The sequence below is a fragment of the Rhagoletis zephyria genome, unplaced genomic scaffold (assembly GCF_001687245.7).
Source record: "Rhagoletis zephyria isolate East Lansing unplaced genomic scaffold, Rhagoletis_zephyria_1.1 Rzeph_scaffold_00361, whole genome shotgun sequence".
Classification (NCBI taxonomy): Eukaryota; Metazoa; Arthropoda; class Insecta; order Diptera; family Tephritidae; genus Rhagoletis; species Rhagoletis zephyria.
Genome location: NW_016157445.1, coordinates 86601 through 109924, shown reverse-complemented (window position 1 = coordinate 109924; position 23324 = coordinate 86601). Strand labels below are relative to the sequence as shown.

At 34.4% G+C, this 23324-nt stretch overlaps 2 protein-coding genes across 2 annotated transcripts in view; one reads left to right on the top strand and one right to left on the bottom strand.

Moving 5' to 3' along the window:
* Positions 1 to 23324, bottom strand: part of LOC108359232 (uncharacterized) — a gene marked incomplete at its 3' end in the record, with an annotated part of 264353 nt that overhangs the window by 169840 nt on the left and 71189 nt on the right. The gene's annotated exons all lie outside the window — the stretch shown is intronic.
* Positions 1 to 23324, top strand: part of LOC108359231 (uncharacterized) — a 96381-nt gene that overhangs the window by 45302 nt on the left and 27755 nt on the right. Inside the window, exons 7-8 of the mRNA XM_017610985.1 lie at positions 2122 to 2255; positions 14427 to 14571. Of these exons, the coding sequence (XP_017466474.1) occupies positions 2122 to 2255; positions 14427 to 14571 (279 nt within the window). The remainder of the gene's footprint in view (positions 1 to 2121; positions 2256 to 14426; positions 14572 to 23324) is intronic.

The following is a 23324-nucleotide window of genomic DNA, read 5'->3' as shown; positions in this document are numbered from 1 at the left end:
TATTTCGAAATTGAAGGACGCTAATTTACTCAAAATTGATACACCTCGGCTTACCATCTAGCGGAAGGTTTCGGAAGGGTGAAAAAACATATATTTAATACTTGCGCCGGGTATTTAATGTTCGGCTCCGCCCGAACTTAGACTTTCTTACTTGTTTTGTATGAAATATGATCAACAAAGAATGTTACTCATACGCCATGTTCCACTATATTTTTTTAATTTTTTCTCTGTTAAAGTTTAAATTGTTTTTCATTTATAATTTATGAAAATATCCAGGGAAAATTACCTGATCTGGAAAACCCTAGAAAACAAGTGCGTGATCTACGGCCCAAAATTAAGTATACGTGCCTCGGCGTTTTTATGTCAATTTAGCGTTCCTACGGTGTTATTTATTTAACCCGATTTACGTTGCGCCCTTTTATTTGTTGTTTTTTTTTTATGAGTTTTGCATTTCATGCGAAAATCGCGCGCATGGCAGCATTGTCATCTTTCAAATGCAGTTGTTGGCATCAAAATTTGGGTTAACATGCCACACACATGCTCAATTTTCAGTTCTCTGCTTATTTTTTCACTGTCGTTGGTATGGCTGCTTTGGGCGGCTTTCACTGCCAGGCACTCAGCAGCAGTGAACAATTTGCAAAAAAGCGACAATAACAAAAGCACTTAAAGTGCATGCAAAGATGCCAATACACATGCACATATGCAAATACATACATACATATGTACACTCAAAATTGGTGACTTAGTGGTTACTCTTCTCTAACCCGCCGACCCGCCCTCTTCCCTCCCCAATCACCACTCCACATGTGTTTGCTTAAGTTTTCGCTGACAGTTTATTGTAGTAGTTTACGTACATTTATTTTTTGACTGAATTTCTATTTAACAATTTTTTTTTTTCGCTTGCCATCTATTCTAACTGTCGCTATTGGCGTTGCCATTATTGTGCTTGTGTGGACATTACAGCGCGCGCGGGCAAAGTATGTCTGGAATTCCTTTCTCATTGTTGCTTGTCGCCCTAATATACAGAAGCATTCCTGCATGCGCTAGTAGAGCGCCAAACCTAAACACTAGAGGTGTCCTTCATGGTTTAGATTTCTCGTTTCGACAAACAGATCCAATGTATAGGGCAGTATTTTTTGACTGTTGCTACTTTTTACTATTTGGGTTGGAAGAACTGTTATCATTACTTTGATTTAAAATTACAAAAAATTTACGTTGAGAATATTGTATACATGTTTGGACATCCATCAGTTTTATGACCAAGCAAATATTAATCAAGCACTTTGAAAACATTTTTATTTTTAAAGCTTAGCTAAAAATTAATGCATTAAAGACTGTTGTTAAAAAAGTTATTGACTCCCCTTCCCTCTTCTTGGAAATAAGTTTCGATTGATAGCCTGTCAACTTTGATTTGGTACATTTATTCTCATGGAATAGGTACATCCCTAATATGCAGCCATATGTACTTATGCTTGTACGCACATACTTACATATGTGTGTGAGTAGTCGCATTCTTGTGCGCTTGACGCGCTTATAACACTCTTTACAACACTCGCACAAAAATGTCAAAATAAAGTCACTAAATTGTCAAAACATGGTTCTTTTCTGGTTGAGAGCATCAACAGCGGCGGCGCCTTTGTCAGCATAAAAAAGCAAAAACATGGCGGCGAGCAAACATGCAATTTTGTCAAATTGCTTGACTTACATTTTCAGACTTGAGCGAATTGCAATGCAAATTATTGAAGAGGATCAAAAAATATTTTATGTAAAAAATATTAAAATATAAATGGCTGCTTTCAATTTGAACTTAAAGACGCAGACATACACTATACATATTTAAAGCATTTGTTTTTGGAGTAGTCAAAACTGGTGAAAATGTTGATCTGATTTTTGGGTTGTGCCTCTCTTGAAGATGGTGTGTGATATGTAGATACATAATTCCTTATTTTCAAAGTATTCAAGTAAACCATTGGCTTCTTCATAAAACATCGGCATTTGCTACTAAGTTCCTGCAATTTTATGAGTAATGCCACCAATTGCCATTTTTCGGCAGTTATTACCTCTGCTACGTGTTTTACGCAAAGTTCAATATAAAATTTACATATTTTTATTCTTTTTCAGCGCACTGGTTTCATCACTCTAGCTGTTGGTATGATTACTTCGGTGCTTTTTGGTTTCATATTTGGCTTATTGTTGGGTACAACTGACATGCCTTGGGGATCAGGTGACTGGCCGACAGCGGAAATGAGTGGCAGGTAGGTGTTAATTAGACTATTAACTAATCCTTAAGTTGTTGGTCTCTCAGACCACGACACAATTTTTAGATTAAAATTAATATTTCGTATACACGCTAATAAATTTCATATTACGAATAGCTTTCACTGGGTGTGCCAGGAGTTAATTACGGTAGCGAGCAAAGGTGTGCAATTAAAAGAGCAGTTATTTGCTCACGCAAATGGTCTGTGAGACCAACATCAGCATTGATGTATGTAACTATTTTTCGATTGTTTTTTAATTTTTCCTACCTATCAAATTATATCTGTCCGGAAATCTGACAGAAACTTCGAGCAGTACTAATATTTTTATTAATTGCTGTAAACGATATAAGAAATCAACATCGAAAAGCGAAGAAAAATTCCTTACTAAAAACATTCCCTAATTCCTAGCCATTGTGAAAGTTGGCAAATTTTTTATATACTTTTATTAATTTGAAGTATTTTTATTGTGAAACATTATTTTTGTTAAAACAAAAGTTTAGCTTTTGTTATGTAGTTAACGGTTAAGGTAAGAGCAGAAATATTTTCATATTATCATAAATAATAAAATCTATTTTTTATTGGCGTGGCCTAGCGGATAGCAACAGATTGTAATTAATGGAAATGAAGTGTTTTTTACTGCCAAAATAGATTGAAAATTCTGTATGAGGGAAGAAAGCAAATGTGTCTGATATAGAATGAAAATTAATTTACAGTAGGAAAGAAGAACTTTAACTTTAGTTTATGTAATACAATTGCATATACATACATACATACATACATACATATGTACATGTTATAATTTTAACTCGCGAGCCTTTGTATCTATGTATTTTCTCGACCAAACTCACTGCTAATGGCAAGCATAGCATGCGGCCCTGCAGAACATGCACTAAATTTATCCGACCAAAACACTAAACGCAACCACATTTACAATCACAGTGCTGGCCGCACGTCGCGTAATCCTCAGGCGTTGACCATTGAATATAGTACAACCAAATTTGCCTAAAATTTGCGCCAAATTCGGCCAAATAGTTTTTAGGCCAACAAACCGTTGTTGTTTATGTAATCATTTGCCTTCGCATGTGTGGGACGTTGAGTACGAAAAAGAGTATGTGTGAGTGTGGCTCCTAAATCTGCGGTTAGGATCATGTTTTCAGCTATTGTTACGTCGTTGTTCCAGGTTGTTGTTCGGTTGGTCACTACGCCAACACACAAATACCGGTTTGTACTATGTTTTGTTTACATTTATGTAGATAGCTATGCAGGAAAGGTACGATGTACATATAACTGGTACATATAAATGTTTGGTACTGCGCCCAAAATTCATACAACAACGCAGCCACACATTCAAATAATCTAAAGTTTTTATTGTTTCAAGTAAATTGTTGTAGTATTCGCCTAAATTCTGTATGGTGGTAACATTGGCTCATAATGTGCGCCAATAAATTACGAGTGCTTATACAGTGGCGGCAAAATAAATAGCGCCGCGACATTTTAACAAATTTTGGCTATTTTACTTTTATTTATCTATGGCCTTATTCATAAAAAATAAAGTAGGTTTAAAGAGCTTTATAAAATGACGTTTTCATACATTTTTCAGTTTATAAACCTTTTTTAAAGCTACTTTATTTTTTATGAATAAGGCCATTAGTGTTTAATATTTTTATCAAAGTATAGCTCACTTACCAACAAAATCATGTAAGTCCGAAATTCACACTTTGCTTAAATATTATGAAAATCCGACAAAGTTTCATCAAAACTTCACACTTTTTAAACATTATGTACGAAAATATGGTAACACAAGGGAAACTGCACAATCCTGTCAGAAAAAAAATTGCAAAAAATCAATCGTAAGTCCTAGTTATTTCAAACTTGCACTTTATTATGCGTACCTATAAATTTGTTTCTAATTTTGAATAAAAATTTTGAAATTTTTATGAAAATTTGTGGTGACTAGTCACATAAATCTTGTACCAATTTTCAAATTTCGACTTACATGATTTTTGTTAGTTAGTGAGCTACACTTTTAAAGAAAAAATAATAAACATCAAATAGACAAAAAAAAAGAGGCCAAAACTGGTTAAAATGTCGCGTCCCTATTTATTAACCGCCACCAAATGCACGAGTTAGTGTGCTTATGTGGTTGCTCATATTGGCAATGTTGTTCACGTTGCTGTTTAACAAGACACAATTACAACTATTCCAGAGAAAATTTATCGTCCGCGCTCACCTAAATTCAATCGATGTTTCCATAGAAGCGAGGGTATGCTTTAAAACACTAAAAAGCAACTAAAATTATAAAACCGTAATATATATGTAGGTTTGATGATGTATTTTGAAACGAATTTCCATCATCCCTTGTCAAATTTGGAGACAAACCGGTTTCGGCGTTGTGCCATCTTCAGTGTCATTTTTCGAGAACGAAATTCGTTCCAAAAAAACGAAACACACACCCACCCTGTCGGAAACAACAACAACCAAAAAGGAAATAATATTTTAATACCAATTTCAATAAAGTTGATATTGTAGCGACGTATTCTAAAAAGAATTAAAATACTACCGTAAATACGACACTTATTTCCTCAGAGCCTAAATCACACAGCATAAAATTAAATGTATAACCACAAAGTACGCACCACTTATTTACTCTGGATACTTGTGAAGCTTTCAATTATCTAATTAAGTCTAATTACATTACGCAAACACACAGGAAACAATAATACAATTTATGAAGTGACAAGTGAGAAATGAGGCAGCCACCACAAGCTCAGCCACATAAGTACACCAACAAGTAAAAACCATTAAGCAACATTCAAAGTATGAACAAATAAATTTAATGAGCTTTTACAAAATTGCCAGTGACTGTCATTATTTTGAACAATGACACACTTAATTTACTGATACAACATTTTACTCTCATTTTCGCATTTGCTTGGACCTTGAACTTAGTTTATTTGGTGCTAAATATTACATGTACATGCGTATATAGATAGACTGCACAACTAAGTGAATTCATACTTGGTAAACATAGTCGCGGCGCCCTTAGTCTAAATCAATTTTGTCTACTAGCTGCTCGCTACAACTCTAATTGTATGAAAGATTTACGCACTCAATACTAATGAACTGCGCCATCTTTCTTTCATGTGACTCTTTGTGCTAGCGGCGAGACGACTTTAGAAGCAAAATAATTGTAGAAGAAAGTGAGAACAGGTTCAACTTGCCTCCAAAGTGGAAAGAAAACCGAACATAAAGCTTTAAGAGTAGCAAAGTTTCCACTTTTTTTTTTTTGGTCAATATTTATGGTCATGCGTAGGTGGATATTATTGAGTATTACACTGTGCGACCACTTTCAAGGTTATGAAATCAAATGGGAAGCGACCCAAATAAGTCGCTAGTACCAAACCAGGGTAGCAAAACAAGAATGCAACAATTTTTAGGGTCATGGAATTTAATCGGGAAACGGTTGTAAAACTATGTACATACATATGTATATCCGCTCATAGTTGAGCTTTTTCAGTGTACTTATCTGCTCCAATTCCTTTGCATACGTATTATTCAAAACAATTTAAAGCACCAGGTAGGTTGGTCGCCAAAAGGGAATTAGTTATAAAATAGTACCTAAGCTGTGACATTTTTCCTATTAGCATAAGGTACTCATAACATGTTTTACTTATGTAGATACAAGACGTATGAAGAAGAAGAACGAAATGAAGATACAGAAGAGTAAGTAAAAAGAAGAGCCTGATGAAAAGGATTTAGTGGATGTTTATGTTACATTAGGCAATGAATATAAATACATTTTTTTTTTATTCGTGGAGAAAAATGGCAAAAAAAATATCAAATACTCCTCTAGTAAGGAGAACTTATAGTTTTAAAGTGAGTTTTTGACCGAATTTAATTGTATTTAAATGCGCTGCAGGAGCTAAGGCTTCAAGGCAAAGATCTTTTAGAAGCAAGCTATCTTTGCGAAATCCTTTTAGGAGTTTGTTAGCGTAGATCAATAGCAAATTTATTGCACGGTGTTATTAGACGAAAGCAGAAGCGACATATGAACATATGCAAGAGATATATTACATATTCTTATAATATTTGTATGTTTGTGTACATTAAAGTGTTTTTGCAAGGATATTTCGAAAATTATTTTTTTATTTTTTTTTATTTTTCGATGACAAAAAAATTCGGCAATAAAAAAAAAATGTATTGCATAGTTCTATTTAAATAATCAAAATACTTCCTTAGCAAAAGTTTAATGATATTTGGCGACCTTTATTTTACTGATACAAACTAGGGTGATTCGATAAGGTAATAAAAATTGGGACCTGGTGAGTTGGTTTTAGAACGGAGTATTTGAACCAAAAAAAACTTGCGTCCTCGAGACAAAACATCAGTATATGCAACTTTAAGATCCGGCTTGAAATGCCGAATATATGACGAAAAATTTAAATGGGAGTCCCCAAATTTTATATCATTTATTTAAATATTTAGCGTTTGAGTTTAACGGGTCAACAATTTCTCTATTGCCAGGGTTTTTTATAAAAATCCCTTTGGTTGTCAAACAAATGAGCTTGGTCCTGAAGTATCTGAAATTTAGAACCGCAACCTGTCAAATGAACAAAGTCTACTGGCAGCAGCATACAATTGTCCATGAGAAAATAAAGGTCATACAAAAAGCGAGAATGATTAGAAGCTATGAAAGTTGGAACGAAAACGGCAAAAGAGTGCCAAAATAGGCGAGGGATAAATATACGCAAGCCAATTGAAATGCCACTTAAAACTTCACAATCTAAATATGTACTATTAATGCATTTGTTACACACGCATGCGAGTACCATTAATTTATGTTGCGTATACGGCACGGTGCACATTATAATGATACGATATGCGATACGATACGAAAGCGACATTGATATGCAGAGTACGCGGGAAAGCACTAAATTCCATAAAACTTTACTCATCTACAGAAGAATACCTTTCTAATGGTATTCTTGGTTTCGAAATCGATCCGGAACAATCTCCAAACGAATGCAAACATACGTTGCACAACGTAGATACTGGAATCTAATAAGAAGTATTAATCCGCTATACAATGGCAAAAATATTAGCCAGTAAATAGCGCTTAATAAAAAGCAAAAGCAGTATGGTGCATAAAAAGTGAAAAGTGCAGATGCAAATCTCTTGATTTCAAACCACTATGCCTACCCTAGATCAGGGCTGCAGATTTTAAGATGTGGAAATATGGACTTACTCTCATAAATGTTTCTTGGTGTGATTTTTCTTTCACAAAATACCATAGGTGCACCCACATGGTTCATCAGAATCGATAAGAAAATTATTGCAATATATAAATTTTAAGTCTCCAAGCTCCATTTTTAGCAGCATAAATTTAATCATTGCAACTCATTCTTTAGCCTTTTCCCGATTTTATATTCAAATAAAAACAAATAGAATGGCTTATGTATGTAATAATTAAAATGCGCTTTAAGGATTTAGTTGAATTATTTACCAGTTATCTATTATTCTCTCTATTTACCGCTATTTAAACGAATCTGGCTTGTTGTCGAAAAAGTAAAGGAAATTAGCACTTTTGAAAACACAAACAAGCAATAAAAGTTCAAAGCAATTCGGAATAGAAATGAACCACGATGCCTGCTCCTTACCCCTGGCACCGCCATTATTGTTGTGAGCAGTCGCTTATCTTTTACTCGCCAGCAGTAAATTTTAACGCCAGTCAAAGTCATAGCTTAAGGCTATAGAAAACATTTAAAAATCCATCTTTCTTACTTGAATTACAGCATAATGTTTTAAATACTTTTAAGTGGTGTTGTTGGTGGATTTGTATGCTTGTGCGAATTTCTTTGTGATTTGCGTTTATTTGTTTGCATTGAGCGTGCTTTGCATTACAATTACTAAGTGAGTTTGTACTTTGTATCGTTTTCTTAAGTCCCGTTGTACGTATGTACGTAAATAAATGTATTTCAATAGGTTTAAGGGTAATTAGCGCAAATTAATGGCAAACAACGCTCGCCTGGCATTTTAATCGCGCTGATTAAAATATAAAATGCGACGCTTAAGAGCTTAGCTGTAGTTTTTTGTTTTTAGATGGGGGCAGAAGTAGTTGACGCCCACTTTAAAGTAATAAATTGTGGGCATATAGTTATCTAGAAGAAATTAATTCAGTACTATTATTATTTGACTGACCATGGCATATCAGAAAGTACTCCATTATAAATATGTATGTAGATAAGTTTGAGTTTGTAAAGGCTCACAAACTTCTTGAAACAACTATGCAGACCACTAGACTCCACTTTGTGTGACAACATCAAGGCGCACGCCACAAATCGGAGGAGAATCTCGGCCAAACACTAACATACATATGTATGTATGTGTAAGCGCCAATCCATTATTATTAATACTAGAAATTTCTGTAACTTGCATTTCCCGCACAAACCGATTTCGTTATAAATTTCATTATCGATACTTCTATCGATTTTTTATCGATATTTTTAATGATTTTGTTATCGAATTTTTTTATCGGCATTGTTATCGATTTTGCTATCGATATTGTTTTCAAATTTCCTGTCGATATTTTCTGAACTTATCGATACAATAATCGATATTTTGACCGATTTTGTTATCGATATTTTTTATCCAATTTGTTATAGATATTTTTATCGATATTGGTATCGATATTGTTATCGAATTTTCTATCGATATTTTACCGGTTTCGCTATTGATATTTTTATCGATGTTACTATCGATTTTGCTATCGGTACACATGATAGTACATCTTATGACAGAACATCACATGATATGGCATCATTTGGCATGACATAACATTATATCACATCACGTCACATTGCATCGCATTACCTGACATCACACATCATGTGCATATGTAACATTTTCCTACGACAGATGAAGAAAATGATAAAAGCAAAAATATAAAATATAAAAACAAAGATGAGGAACATAAATCTAATTTGAACGAAAAGGGTAGAGGTAGGGATCAAGATAGAAAAACGACAAAAAATATATGTTACCTTAAGCGAAAGCATATGGACATACCTATGTATATTGTTTAGGTGACAAACTAGATATGTAACGTAAGTTTCACTACGCACTCACTTTTATATTCTCAAATCTCTCCTCGCCGGAAGTTTTCGTTTTTCTCGAAAGATTCCGGAAATTTTAGTGCTTTATTACCGCCATTCCGCAAATTAATGGAAATAAGTTCTACATCATGTGACAACCAAATCATGGCTTATATTGTGAAAGGATACCAATGGTTTCTTTCAATTCGGTAATTTTGAGATCCTTTTAAATACATATAACAACGTCATCCCTAGAAGCGTCAACTCCCTCCAACTAGCTGCTTAACACTTCTTTCTTTGGATTTCTTTTGCCTACTGGCGACAGCTTGCAAGACAATTACGAGTATAAAAATCAGATCAAACTCCACCATCCATTTCATTAACTTTCTCCACTAAATCCCAGACTATTTTCATGCCTGCATTTATGTCCGCCTATTTCGCTTTTTCCTGCCTCACCGTCCTTTCCGCTTTAAAAGTATGCTAATTAAGTGCTAACAAAGTGAGTATTAGCTCTTATGATTGTCAATTTTTGACAGTCAGCTGGCAAAATACCAAAATCACAAAACTAGTTAATTAACGAAGCCCCCAAAATTTCAACCATAACAACAGCAACAACAACCACAAACTACGTCACTCTCAAGCATTATTAATAGTTAGTACACTGTAGGCGTGCTTTAATGTTTTGGCTTCCCGCTTTGTTCTGAGATGTTGATTGTTCATTCTGGTTAATGCGTAACAGGGAATGTGACGAAACCATATGTAGCTAAGGCGAAAGTGAAAGGCGAAATTGACAAAGACAAAAGCATAAAAGCGCAAAAACAAAAAGCATTAACCGCAACGACATTGTCAGCACTTTTGGTGGTACAGTGAGGCGATTCATAATGCCTGACACCAGGACACAATCTCTGGCAGACACTTGGCGCTTCATTAAGGCTACATTGGCTGAAATTATTTTAATTTTAATTAATAGGTAATCAACAAATAATAGCGAGACAATTTGGGGCGGGAGGAGAGCAGCACAAAATTACTAAAGTGCTCATTAATTATTTTATGTATATCAGCCATGATTAAATAACACAATATTTGTATGTGCATGTGAGACAAAATCTGCCTTAAATATAATTACACTCTAAAGCAGAAAACCTAAAGCAGTCGAAATTCAAACAAAAATTCACGAATTTACGAGTATCATTGCACTGTTCTTCATATTTCTCCATTCCCAAATCATAGAAAATCAAATCAGTAATCAAATAACCGCTCCAATCCGACCGGAAAAGACATCTGCTGTTACTTTTAACGGTAAAGAGGCAATGTAAACGAAAAACCTTCTGACTCAAAGCGAATGAAAGGAAGTCCAATTTCAGTTATGGTCAATGAGAGTTCATTGAAAAATATGAACAAAATATGATGCTGTTGAAGTTTCTATTGCTTTAACATGGCCGAAGCTTGAGTGCTGTGACTACCTGGAGCGTGGTTGCTGACAAATTGACAAGATAATGGGCTGGAGTATAGGGAAAAGTCAATGAACCAAGAAAAATTAGTAGATGTACGATGCGCAAGTGAACGCCATTGCAAGCACCAAACGGAAATGTCATACAGAATCCACAAAAACAGGGAAAATAAACAAAGTATAAATGGATAAAAAGAATCAGAATAAAAAATAAATAAATAAAGTGTGGGCATATGGAAAGAATCAATATATTTTTATGCACCTTAACTGTATGAAGAAAATTTTTTGTTTAGCTACAAAGCGGGAGAAATGTTCCTTTGGTCATAAAAACGGTACCGTACCTGTGAAAATTTTTTAAAATAGTACTACGGAAAGACGTGCCACAAAGGTCTTAAAGTCAGCATTTTCATGCAATTTTACACAAAGTGAACAAAATTGCCTATAAGTCAGTGGAAATTTTAATAGTCAAATGTCATAAATGGCAACAATATTTTTAAACCTCCGCAACTTTTAAAGTTATTAAGGTTTTTTCCATGCAAAATTAAAATTTTCTAAGATTTCAGAAGTTAAATTTTAGCCCAGTATTTAAATTTAGATCAAATTGGTACGAAGAAAAAAAATTTGTAGTAGCGAACTTTTGCTGCACTTCACTTCTATTTGACACGTAGATCATGGATCCACAGTCTTACGCCTAAATTTCATAGGGGACATTCCGCCAACTTGGATTTTAGGTTTTTTGTTTTTTTTTTTGGGATTGTCAATAAAATTTTATAGAGGACTTAATTTCCCACATTTTTTATATACAAGCTTTAAAAAAATTATTATTTATTGTAAATAATCAGCAAAAGTGCGCCAAAATTTTTACATTGTCATGGTTTTTCCCATTTTTCAACAATTCCTGTAGAAAATGTGTACCGTATTCAAATGCCGAAGTTGTAGAAAATTTAATTCTCCATAACTTTTCTACGAACACTATTTTTATGCGACGCTTAGATCACGACCGGTAACGTTCCCTTGGAAAGAGCGGAAGCAGTAATTTCACTGATATCTTGCTCCACATCGCTATCGTTATGGATATGTTTTTTTTTTTGATATATTCATTAAAGTAGTTATTGTTTGACTTCACAATGTTGTGATTTTTTGTCCGTTGCCAACATTATTATATAGAGCTATAACCGCCAAAAAAAACGTGAGCGACATTTTTTATTTTATTATTATTATTTTTTATCTAGTTACCCAGGAACATTTCTGTCTCAAAAAAAAATATGAAAAAAAAAATTTCGCCCACGTGATTTTGGAGATTATTCTTTATTTTTATTAACCCTTTTCAATTCCGCTAATGGTAATCCTGGCCAAAAATGTCTATCATTAACCACAATGGTACCATGTATGAAGAAATTTAAGCTTGACAGCCTAAAATAAGCTGGGATTAAAAGAAAGAACACTGCTTTTACAAAAGGAGAAAACTTCTGAGCGTCGCATATTTAAGAATAGTTGAAATTACCCTGGACACCAAAATAATAGGAAAGAAAGCGGTGAAAATATATAGATAAGATAGACGTCACGGAAGTGTGTTAAAAACCTGAATCTCCAGATAATGTTGGTATGGTATTCAAGTATCACCGATGGGGGCGGGGACCTTCGATTTGCTTGTTTTCGATGAGAAAGGGGTGAGACCTGCTTGTTGATTACGCCAACAATATTTATGTACTTTTGTGATGATAAAAAACTTTGTAGATTTTAATTTGAACAAATATCAAATGTACCTTACATTTTTAGGCTATAAATTCCCGATGTCTAGCCTTGATAACTACTGAGTGTGAATAACAGTAAAGCCACATCAACATAATACAAAACTACCAGTCACTATGTAAGCATGAGAGGACGGAGGCAGAGGGTTAAGAATTTCAAAAAATTAAAATTGCGGACCTCTTGCAAAGATAGAGATGTATCTAGCTCCCTTATTGGCCCACCAGGCATTCTGACAGAGCATTCAAAGCTTAACTATCATCCGACACTCACCTGAAAATTCACTTGCGCAATTATAAAATTTTTCATGAGAACACAGCTTTATTAAAACTCGAATTAAGCCGTGCCCTTAAATATTCGCACATATACAATTTTCCAAAGGGGATAGGATTCACGTTTTTATATTTTCTAACCACATTTTTGTTTGTATTTTTTTGGCCTTTTGGCAAGAATATAACACGAAGAAGTTTTACATTTCAACTCTCTAGCTCATCTTGTACGTAGTATTTTTATAAATCTAAGTTAGAAATTTTAGGCAGAATGTCGACATTTTGAAGATCTTCTTCCACGCATTACCGTTAAATGCAGATCCTCCGAAGCAGAAAGAGTGTTTAAAAAAGCTAAATAGACCTCCTGGGATTGAATGTCTCCCAGTCATTACTGAGCGAAGTATTCACCGAGTTTCTGATGGTGGTTTCGATGGCCCAAGGTGGGAGTGCTCTAACTGGCTAACGACCGAGGCATGCCTTGTCTGAGCGAACTTCGGTCAAATGGTCCTGTATGGGTCCTAATAAAATAACTTGATTGCTACCAATAAATTTTAAATGATAATCTAACCATAATTCTAATTTACTAAATGAAAAAAATACTTATAATTGGACTTCTCGAAAAGATCTGCCTGTAGGATTTTAATTGCAGACTTTTTATGATCTAGACACTTAAAATATTCAAGAGGTTCAAGAATATTTCATTTATTTTCGGTTCAAGAGCACCGTGCAAATTAAATAAAAGCTTGTAAAAACAGGCAAATTACTACTTCCGCCTTATAAGGTTGGCCCATAAAACCCACAAATATTTTTCATTGTGACACCCATTGAAGAGCTGTCAACGCGATTTAGGAGCGCTTGTGTCCTGGGTATGTGGCTGCTTTCCAGCCAACTTTACCACCAACTGAGTATATTTTTACATATAAATATGTATGTATAGAGCTGGTACCTGTCATTGTTATATGTATATGCATACATAGTTGAAAGGCAAATAACACACCGTGGCTTATGTAAAATCCAAAATAAATGTGTGCGCATCCATGAGTTAGCAAAACCAATGCAAAAAATAAAAGGAAAAGAAATTCCCTCAAAAATGTCATATCAGAAATGTGTATGTGTTGGCGTTTATCACTTTGCAGCGTGAAGCAGCATTACACAGCAACAAAAACCACAGCAACCAATCAACGCACAAGTCAACTGGAAAAACGCGGCCTAGACACCCAACCCTCTTTAATGTAGAAAAGATTCGCGACATTTTTTACACCTGAGTAATTTCTTTGCTGGCTTCACAGCATTTTCTAAGCGCATTTACTGCAAAAAGAAAGCTGTCACTTTTTTTTTGCCTTGTGTTTCCCTTTTCCTTTGCCTCCACTTAACCGCAAATAAATAAAATGTGTCAACACGTTTCAGGCAGACCAGCAGCTGCGTTGTGACTTGGAAGCGAGCTGGAATGATCTATGACTGCTCACTTTTAATTTTAATTCTTACTTAGATTTTAATTTTTCATTTTGGGTTTACTTTTCGCAACGATTTTAATGTCAGATTATTTTTTATGTAAAATTGGCTGTAATTTTATTACAAAACCTTTTTCTTTTTTTGCTTCTGCTTACAGAGGTAATGCACGCTCATTGTGGATGGGCATTATGTGGGCACTGACATCTGGCACAGGTGTGGCTGTGGCTTTGCTGCAAGGCTCAGCTGGACCGCTGATTGGTGTTGCGATTTCCGCCTCGCTTCTGCCACCTATGGTGAATTGTGTAAGTATTCGACACGATTTTAATTTACAATGCAAGCGAAATGTTCAAAAGGTACATAAAGGAAAGAAAGAATAGAAAATTGCACATGCAAACAAACTACATACATACATACAATTTTTGAATTAGAAAACGATTTACTAAGCTATTTTGCCGTTTTATTAAATTACTAATTCATTTAAAACCCACTGAGACTCATCCTCTGCCATAGGGTAGCGCAAATGTACCTTTTCTCTAGGCATATATACATACATATGTATGTATGTACATATGTAGCTTTAAACCACACACATGTTCGTTGCCATAAAAACTCCCAGTTTGTTTTTTCTCCCGTCTTCTATTCATTTCGCTTGGATGCGCCGAAATAATGTGAAAATAATGCGGTAGCGATGAGTTATGTCTGGCAACCACTAAAACATAAATTTCAGTGGCCAACTGCATTTTTTGCTCACCATACACCCACGATAAAGAACGCGATACGAAAAGTGAAAGAACAAACATTGCCTAAAAAAAATGGAGAAGCGTAAGGTATATTGGTGTTGTTAGTGCATATGCAGCGGCTTGTTTTATTTTCGAAAGTATTAGAGCAGACCATATAAGGATCTGAAATAAAAATAGCTTTAAATGTACATATGTACATTAGGGTGGTAAAACAAAGTAAAGTCGGAATTTTAATGCTCCCGCCCTCTATTTTTTATTTTGAAATCAAAAAATATTTAGAGCGCTCAAAGTTGTTCATGTATTTTATATGGGGGAAAAACCACTTCTCGTAGAAATGGTATAGAATTCTTGCATTTTCTGACAATATTTCCGTTTTTTTTTGTGGTTTTCGGTGGACCTATAAAATATAGTTACTATGAAAAAATTTTAAATAAACAATTGGGTGTTATTATTGGGAATCTCCTGAAGAGAAACAGAGTATTCCGATTGAAAAAGATTGATTTGCAAGTATTCTATACTATTTCTAATAAAAGTTTTTTTTTTTTCATATACAATACATTGGGCGCTTTGAGCGAATAAGGGTGCGTTCACACAGAAAGCCAAACCGAGCCAAGTGAAAGCGTTCCGAGGGGAGTGAAGCTTTAAAATTGCAGTTGCTATATGAAAGTGTTCATACAGCAAGCTTTTTCAGAAGCGTTTTGGAACTGAAAGCAAAGCAGTTTTTGATTTTGAATTTTCTATTTAATTTCTTAACTTCATGACGCTGCGGCAAGCAAGATATCAAAATATTTAAATAAAAACGAATTTTTCAACTAATCTTTTGAATAAAATTGATCAATTATATTGCCGCTTTTAATTTACGGTAAGTTTTGTGTTATCTTTGCCGCTGAGTCTATGAGAAAAGCTGCGCTCTGCCTCGTTCAGCGTGAACACCTACAGGTTCGCCTCGCTTCGCCTTTATTCGCTCGGCACAGTTCGGCTTTCTGTGTGAACGCATCCTAAGAGTTTTGGGAGGGAGTAACCACACAAACATACTTTTCTTTGAAAGCCTGTTTCAGAACATATGTATGTATCTAATTCAGCATCAAAAGTCACTGTATCTGCTTCAAAATTCAAGCCTTCCCAATACCCCTTAAGAAAGATTATATCTTTTCACTTTGTAGTTGAAAATATTGGGCACATTGGGTAGCGCTTGCATTTTTACACGCTCCGGTGTCAGATGGTAAATAATATTTCGCGTTGCCAACTAGAAGCCTATTACGCTGCTAGTGGTTTTCGCGGTTAGAAGATATTTCGCCTTTATTGTTTGCAGCTCCAACAAAAGAGACCAAAAAAAACTTAACAAGCGCCGACATGAGTTGACGACAGACAAAGAGTGAGAAAGGGAGCTTACTTCCGACAAAAACTATAATAGCATACCACAAGTGAAATGGCAAACAAATGAACAAAAGCATATTGTCTATTTGGTAAACAAATAAACTCACACAAGCGCTCCGTCTTACGTACATACTTGTACATATGTTTGTATACATATTTAGTTAGGATGAACTAAGCTAAATTGTAAATAGGTTTGTGCAAACAAGTGCGCCTTTTACAAATATTTATGTGGCACATACGAGTATTTGCGACCCTGGGCCACTATTATTTGACCAGGGGGGGGNGGGGGGGGGGGGGGGGCAGAAAGTAATTTGGCAATTTATTACACTAAATATGAGCAGAAAATCCTAGGCAGACAGACAGACATTACTATTGTGGAAGCAAAGATATTTGGAGACAATAGCAGTCTATTGAAACAGCCGCAGAAAACGAAGCTGAAACCAAAACCGAAACCAAAACCTAAAGCAGAAGCAAAAGCAAAAACTGAAAGCACAAATAAATAGGCCACCAAACAGGCAAGTAAATAGTGAAACTAAAATTTTTAAGAGGACATGCATACACAGCCAGCTCCTTCTCGAACCACAAATGTTCGCGCGCCGACGTACGATTAATTGTCGCAAAGACCTTAGATGCGCTGCTGGGCTGAGTTGCTTTGGCAAGTTTGAGTCTGCGGCTATAGCGACACTTGTGTAGGTATTTACATACATACCGACAAATATATTAAATTATACATAGCTATATATAGATACGAGTAAAATAATAGCAGTAAAATTCACAATGATGCTGCTGGTAACCTATGTTTATTTATTTATAGTCAAAAATTTGTATTTATCTATTTATCGATCTGTATCAAAAACCGCATAAATAAAAGTTTCAAAGCATGCCCAAAGTTCACAAAAATTAATTAAACTTCAAAAAAATGTTCATCAAAATTTCGAATTTTTCAACTAGATTTCTTAGAAAGATTTTAATGTAATAAAGTGCAAGTTTCAAGTCGCTAAAAATTACCGTGGATTTTTTATAATCTTTTTTTTTTGTCGAGGGTGTGCGAACTTTCTGCCAAATAAAAATAAATTTGCTTCATTGACCATGATTATACCATAAAATGCTTCGGAGCTATAGAATTTTTAAGAAAAACAATCAAAGTTTTTGTGTATGGTGAACGGGAAATCTTTGCACGCCTTGCTCGAGCACTTAATATTAACCGGCACCAGCACCGCACATTATATTACCAGCACCATATAATTGTATATTTTAAACTTTGTACAAAAATTATACAAATTCAAGAAACTTTACCAAAAATTTAAAATTTTTTATTCAGAAGTGCAAGTTTCAAGACACTAGAAAATCGCGTTGATTTTTATTTTTTTTTTTTTCGTTTACCTGACGTTGTTGTGCATGTTCTTCCATATCAGCCACAAAAAAAAAACATTATAAATAAAAGAAATTTTCGAGCATACTTTATATGGAAGAAAACGCACAATACCGACAGCTAAAATATTTATTAAAAATCAACGCGATTTACCTTCATAAAATTAATGTGCTATATAACTGCATTCCTAAAATTTATCTAAAAATTCTCAAAAAAAAATGTTAATTTCTCGGTGTAATTGGTATGGTTGGACGAATTTTTAATCAGAATTTTTTTTAGACATTTTCTTCACAAAAAAAAAAAAAAAAATATGAAAAACCTTGTACGAAAAAATGCGAAACACCTTAAAAAAAGTTTGCATGAACACTTATTGAAATTTTCCGAGTTAGCGGAAGAAAATAAAATAAAAATTGCTGCATACTTTGTGAAAAATTCTCTGTGCCAATTCGTTTTACCGTGAGTGTATGTATGTTTGTAAGCGCACAGAAGGCTGCACGCTCGTGTCCATTTGATTTATTTAAGTCATATCCTAAAGCTCGCGTGTGCAAACATATTTTATAAAGCTACATAAATATTTGAATGCTTGTACTTACTATAAAGCAAATACGCCGGTCCACAAAACACACACACACACACACACACCCCCCACCCAGGTGCGCTCATTTTCACCACACACATCTACCGCACATTCAGTCATGATTAAGTGATTTTAGCACCAATGTAAAGCTTTGTAATATGCACTGATACCGCCGCACACGGCTACACATATCAACATTCGTACATGTAAATATATATGTATATACGAGTATAAGTATGTATTTATGTGACTGCATATTTGCAATGGCATTTTGCATACACTCCTTAGGTCATTAAATGCGTATTAGAGTAGACAAACAATTGCATGTATATACGTTTGGGTGTATGGGTGTACAACTGACCTGCATATTCCATGCATACATATGTATGTGTGGCACAGTCCAAATTCCCTTTCTACTAAGCGGAGATTTATTGGAAGTACTAGCATTCGGGATGGCATGATATATTGGCTGGTGGTTGGAGAATACGCGTGCATTTAACAAGTTCTTATGTGCTAGTAAATCATTGAAACTCAGGGGAACAATTGCCAAAGAAAACTATACAAAATTTTTAATATACATTTTACGTTCGTTAGGTAAGTAATATTTATTTTGGTGTGAAGTGTGTTACATTGCAAAGTTGGTTATTTAAATACAAACAAGTAATTTTTAAGCAAAAAACAAAACCGACTTCAATTCTCATATAAAAAATTAATTAATCTAATAATCAAATCTAATCCAGATTAGTATGGGACCACCACTGAGACACTACCTTTCCGATACCAAAAGAATTATCGAAATCAGTTGACGTGGTCCAAAGTTATGCGGTAACATACATAAAAAAAAAATTAATAAATATTCTGACGAATTGATAACCTCCTCTGTTTTTAAAGTTGGTTTTTTGAAGTCGGTTAAAAAAAACGAACTAAAAACATTTACTTGACCAAAAGAAATCTTATATTTAATTTTACCGTTGGTCTTTAAAACTGCCGCAAAGTCCCAGAAAATCGGAAAAATCCTTAAGCATCCAGAAAATATCCCGAAAGTTGTCGAAAAAATACCAAAAGATTCCGAAAAATTCATAATATCTCTAAAACCTTTTTGAAAAATTACATACAAAATTTTGAGTACAATTAATCCAAAAAAAAATATTGAAAAACGCGAGAACCAATTACAGTAGACCAACCTTATCTTATTGATTTTTTATGCGATTGCAAGTCTATTTACAACCAAATTAATATTTTTTAGTCGCCCCTATTCCTATTCTACACGCGCATCCATAAGTTTGCTCAAAATTTATGTATACACAAGAATCACTATTTTCAGCTACTTGAAATTTGTGCTTGACATAGTATTTTGTCTTTGGGTCAAGCGGTCGCCAGTCGATTTCATGCGCAAGTGGCACAAACATTTTCGTGCCACGCTTAAGCGTATACATACGCATGTAGTATAACTACCCAGTGGGAAAATGTAATGTATGGTAATCGAAAAATTAATCAGTAAAACACATTCGAAAATGCATTTTTTTTCCACGACATGTCCTAAGAAAAGTGGGGCATTCAACAATGCATTACCTTGATTCGAGAAATGTATGTGATTTAATATGAAATTTTTGGGACTTTTTGGCTATAAAGAGTCATCTATCTAAATCTATATATGTAATACGCAAATGGTTTCTTCGAGGTCATCAGATCTGTACGGTTCGTTCGATTTTGAAAAAAAAGAAAAGTCAAATTAAATTAGTTGGACTGTACTAATGATTTAGTTTTTTGAAAAGAGTTGCCAACTGCTAAAAAATTTCATTCAAATTATTTAACAAATTACAGAGCATAGACTGTAAATGTGCAACAAGGTTTTACTTTTTTCGAAAAGTGTTGCCATCTTTTAAAAAATTAAATGCCAATTACTAAAAACGTTAAATCAATTAGTGCAATATCGGTATTAATCGAAATCGGTTTTGAAAAGGTTTTATTTTTTCACTACATGCAAGGGGGTTGCCACCTGTTTAAAAAATCGAAAGTAATTAAATTATGCAGAAATTGCATGGATATGTGAAAAGATTCAAATTAATTGCTTACATATATGTTGAATGAATTACTAAAAGATGGGTATCAATCAAAATGGGTTTGAAAATGGTTTATCTCTAAGCGTTAACTTAATTCATCGGTTAATTGAAGTATCTATCATAATGCTAGACAAAAAGATTTAAGAAAATTTTGATTTTAAAATACTTTTGAAAGAGATTGGCAACGGTTTTAAAAGTCGAATTTAGTTAACTTGTATCCAAGTTATAGGAATATTTAAAAATAAATGTCAAACGAAGAAGTTTTAAGCTAGATTTAGCTTGGAAATATTTTTGATTAGGGTTGCTGCCTATTCTAAACCTCATATATGTACATACCTTACTATATGTATACACTGATATAAAACGTGATTGTATTTCTTTGAAGGTCATCAGATCTGCACCGTTCTTACCAATTTCAAAAATGAGATGTCAAAGTAAAAAGCTTGGCCTGTAGATTTTTTTAGTGGTACAGGGTGATTAAAAATCGGATGAAATGAAAAACCGACACCATGCGAGACCTCTTTCACTCAGACACGGCAGGACGGACTTATAACTCTGACTACTATTTGGAATATTTTTAAATTACTACCTATTAAAAAACTTTAATTAAATTTTGGCGTTTGGCGCAAGGGGTTTACTAGTAAGAAATTACATTATTTATAACGCATGTAATGCATTACTACTTGTCCCACTGGGCATGTACGTAGGTATCTGTTAAGTAGGCTTGAGGTGCACGAAAGTACGCTGCCTTTTTTTTTTTTTGCTATAAAGTGGATTGAAAAAAAATTTATTGTATGCGGGTGTGCTTAAGGAGCTATTAGACGCCTTCAGCACAGTTGAAGAGAAGAGTAAGTGAAAGCTATGTGCCAAGAAGCCTATAGTTTAGGTTGCACTAATTTGTCCAATAATTCCACCTAAAAAAATACGCAAGAAAATCTGCAAAATGAATTTTTATCAAATTCCCTGACGACAATAATCCTCAAAAGCTAAGAAATCACCAACGGAGTACATAAATCAGGCAAGAAACTTACTCCAAATTGCCTAAATTTATTAACCATTATAAAATTTTGTTTCACTTTGGCTTAGCTAGATTGCAACAGTAGGAGGAAAATTTAAGTTTCCTCCAGTACATGGTGGCATAAATTAGACCAGCTAATGCAATTTGTTGATTAATCTGCAACTAAGTAGCGACTGAACGAACGAACAAACGCGAAACGATATAACGTAGAGCCCTAGAATCAGTGAATGAGTTAAAACGCAGTCAAAGTTTAGCCAAAAAACTTCAAGTGCCATAAATCTGTTGGAAAACTCACAAAACGCATCAGCCGGCTCAGCGCAATAAAAACAATAATATTAAAGAGGCTCAGCCTGAGTTTGCAGGCTCGTTGAAATGAGCAAGTTTGCGACACTGGTAACCAGCAGCGGAAGAATGGTGGCAAACAAGCCAAAGGGGGTAAATGCTAAGCGAAGCGCTAGCATAGTGACTTACCAAAGAAGTAATATTCCACATAAATTTTATGTTAATTTACAAGCGTAGGGTGTGACACTTTTCTCCGCGCACAGCTGATTGCGTGTGCTGCTGCTGGCAGTAAAGCTGACGTCAACGACGGCGGCGGTCTGGTTCGCAATGAACTTGAGTGAGGCGCGCATGCCTCACTTGGACTCATTTTTCATTTTGATCTACTTTTAGTTGGATTACATGGAAAATTTGAATTATTGGCTTGTCGTTGAATAATCATTTATCATGTGGCAGATTGAAGTGAGTGAAGGGGTTTTTTGTTAAAATTTAAAGAAAGAGAGTAGTTACGCAGAGCAGACTGTGACTAGATAACCGTTTATGCGTTATTTGTTAAGTGATTTTTGCTTAAATTAAATTTTCTAAATTTGATCATCGCATGAATACTTTAAGAAAGTGACTGATTGTACTTTGATGGTGAGAAATGAGCTATCTATTGGATAACCTCCCTAACCTGATTGTTCAGTAAATTGAAAAGAAAAAAATTGAATTAGGTGTGCATTCGAAAGCCAAGGATAAATTGTCGTTTGGCTCAGTAACTTAAATTTGTTGAGCACCTCCATTATAGATATTAAAGAAAAATTAATATGAGGGGACTTTACTAGAGCAACAGAAGCCAGGTCAACAATTTTTAGAATTTTTGTCTGTCTGTATGTATGTTTGAATGCGCATCACATGGAATCAATTGCGGTTTTCATCGTTGCATTGCCAATGGTCTAACTTAAAATATAGGACAAAAAATAATTACAGAGTTGCCACCTGTTTGAAAATTGCAGTTTAAGTAAATTTATAAGATAAAGCAAATACATATTGCCATATGACTGTCAAAATAAAGATGTTTATGAAGGCTTACAGCCGAAAATATTTTTGTGGTAGGTTGCATTAGCGCACACAAGGGGTGGGTTTTGGGGTTCAAACCCCCCCTAAAGCTAATAACCTCAAATACAAACTGTATCTTAAAGCTAAGAATCCAGCTCTCAAGGAAATTATAAGAAATATTTATTATAATTTCTGTTGCCTGAAAAAAGCGCTTTGCTTTTGCTGTAAATTTCTATGAGGAAATAAATATACGAGCATTTTTTTCTTGAGAGCTGCAAACTGATTTAAGAAATTTTGGTAGAAGAAAATTTCTTTTCCATTTCTCGTCCGTCGTTTTATAGGAATTTGCGTTTTTCTTGAAAGTTCAGTTAATTTTTTCGGTATTCGAAATATTAACAAGTAAGAAAGTCTAAGTTCGGGCAGAGCCGAACATTAAATACCCGGCGCAAGTATTAAATATATATTTTTTCACCTTTCCGAAAGCAACCGCTACATGGTAAGCCGGGGTGTATCAATTTGGAGTAAATTACCGTCTTTAAATTTCGAAATATGGAAGTTTGAGGCATTTCTGAAATTTACCGTTATATGAAA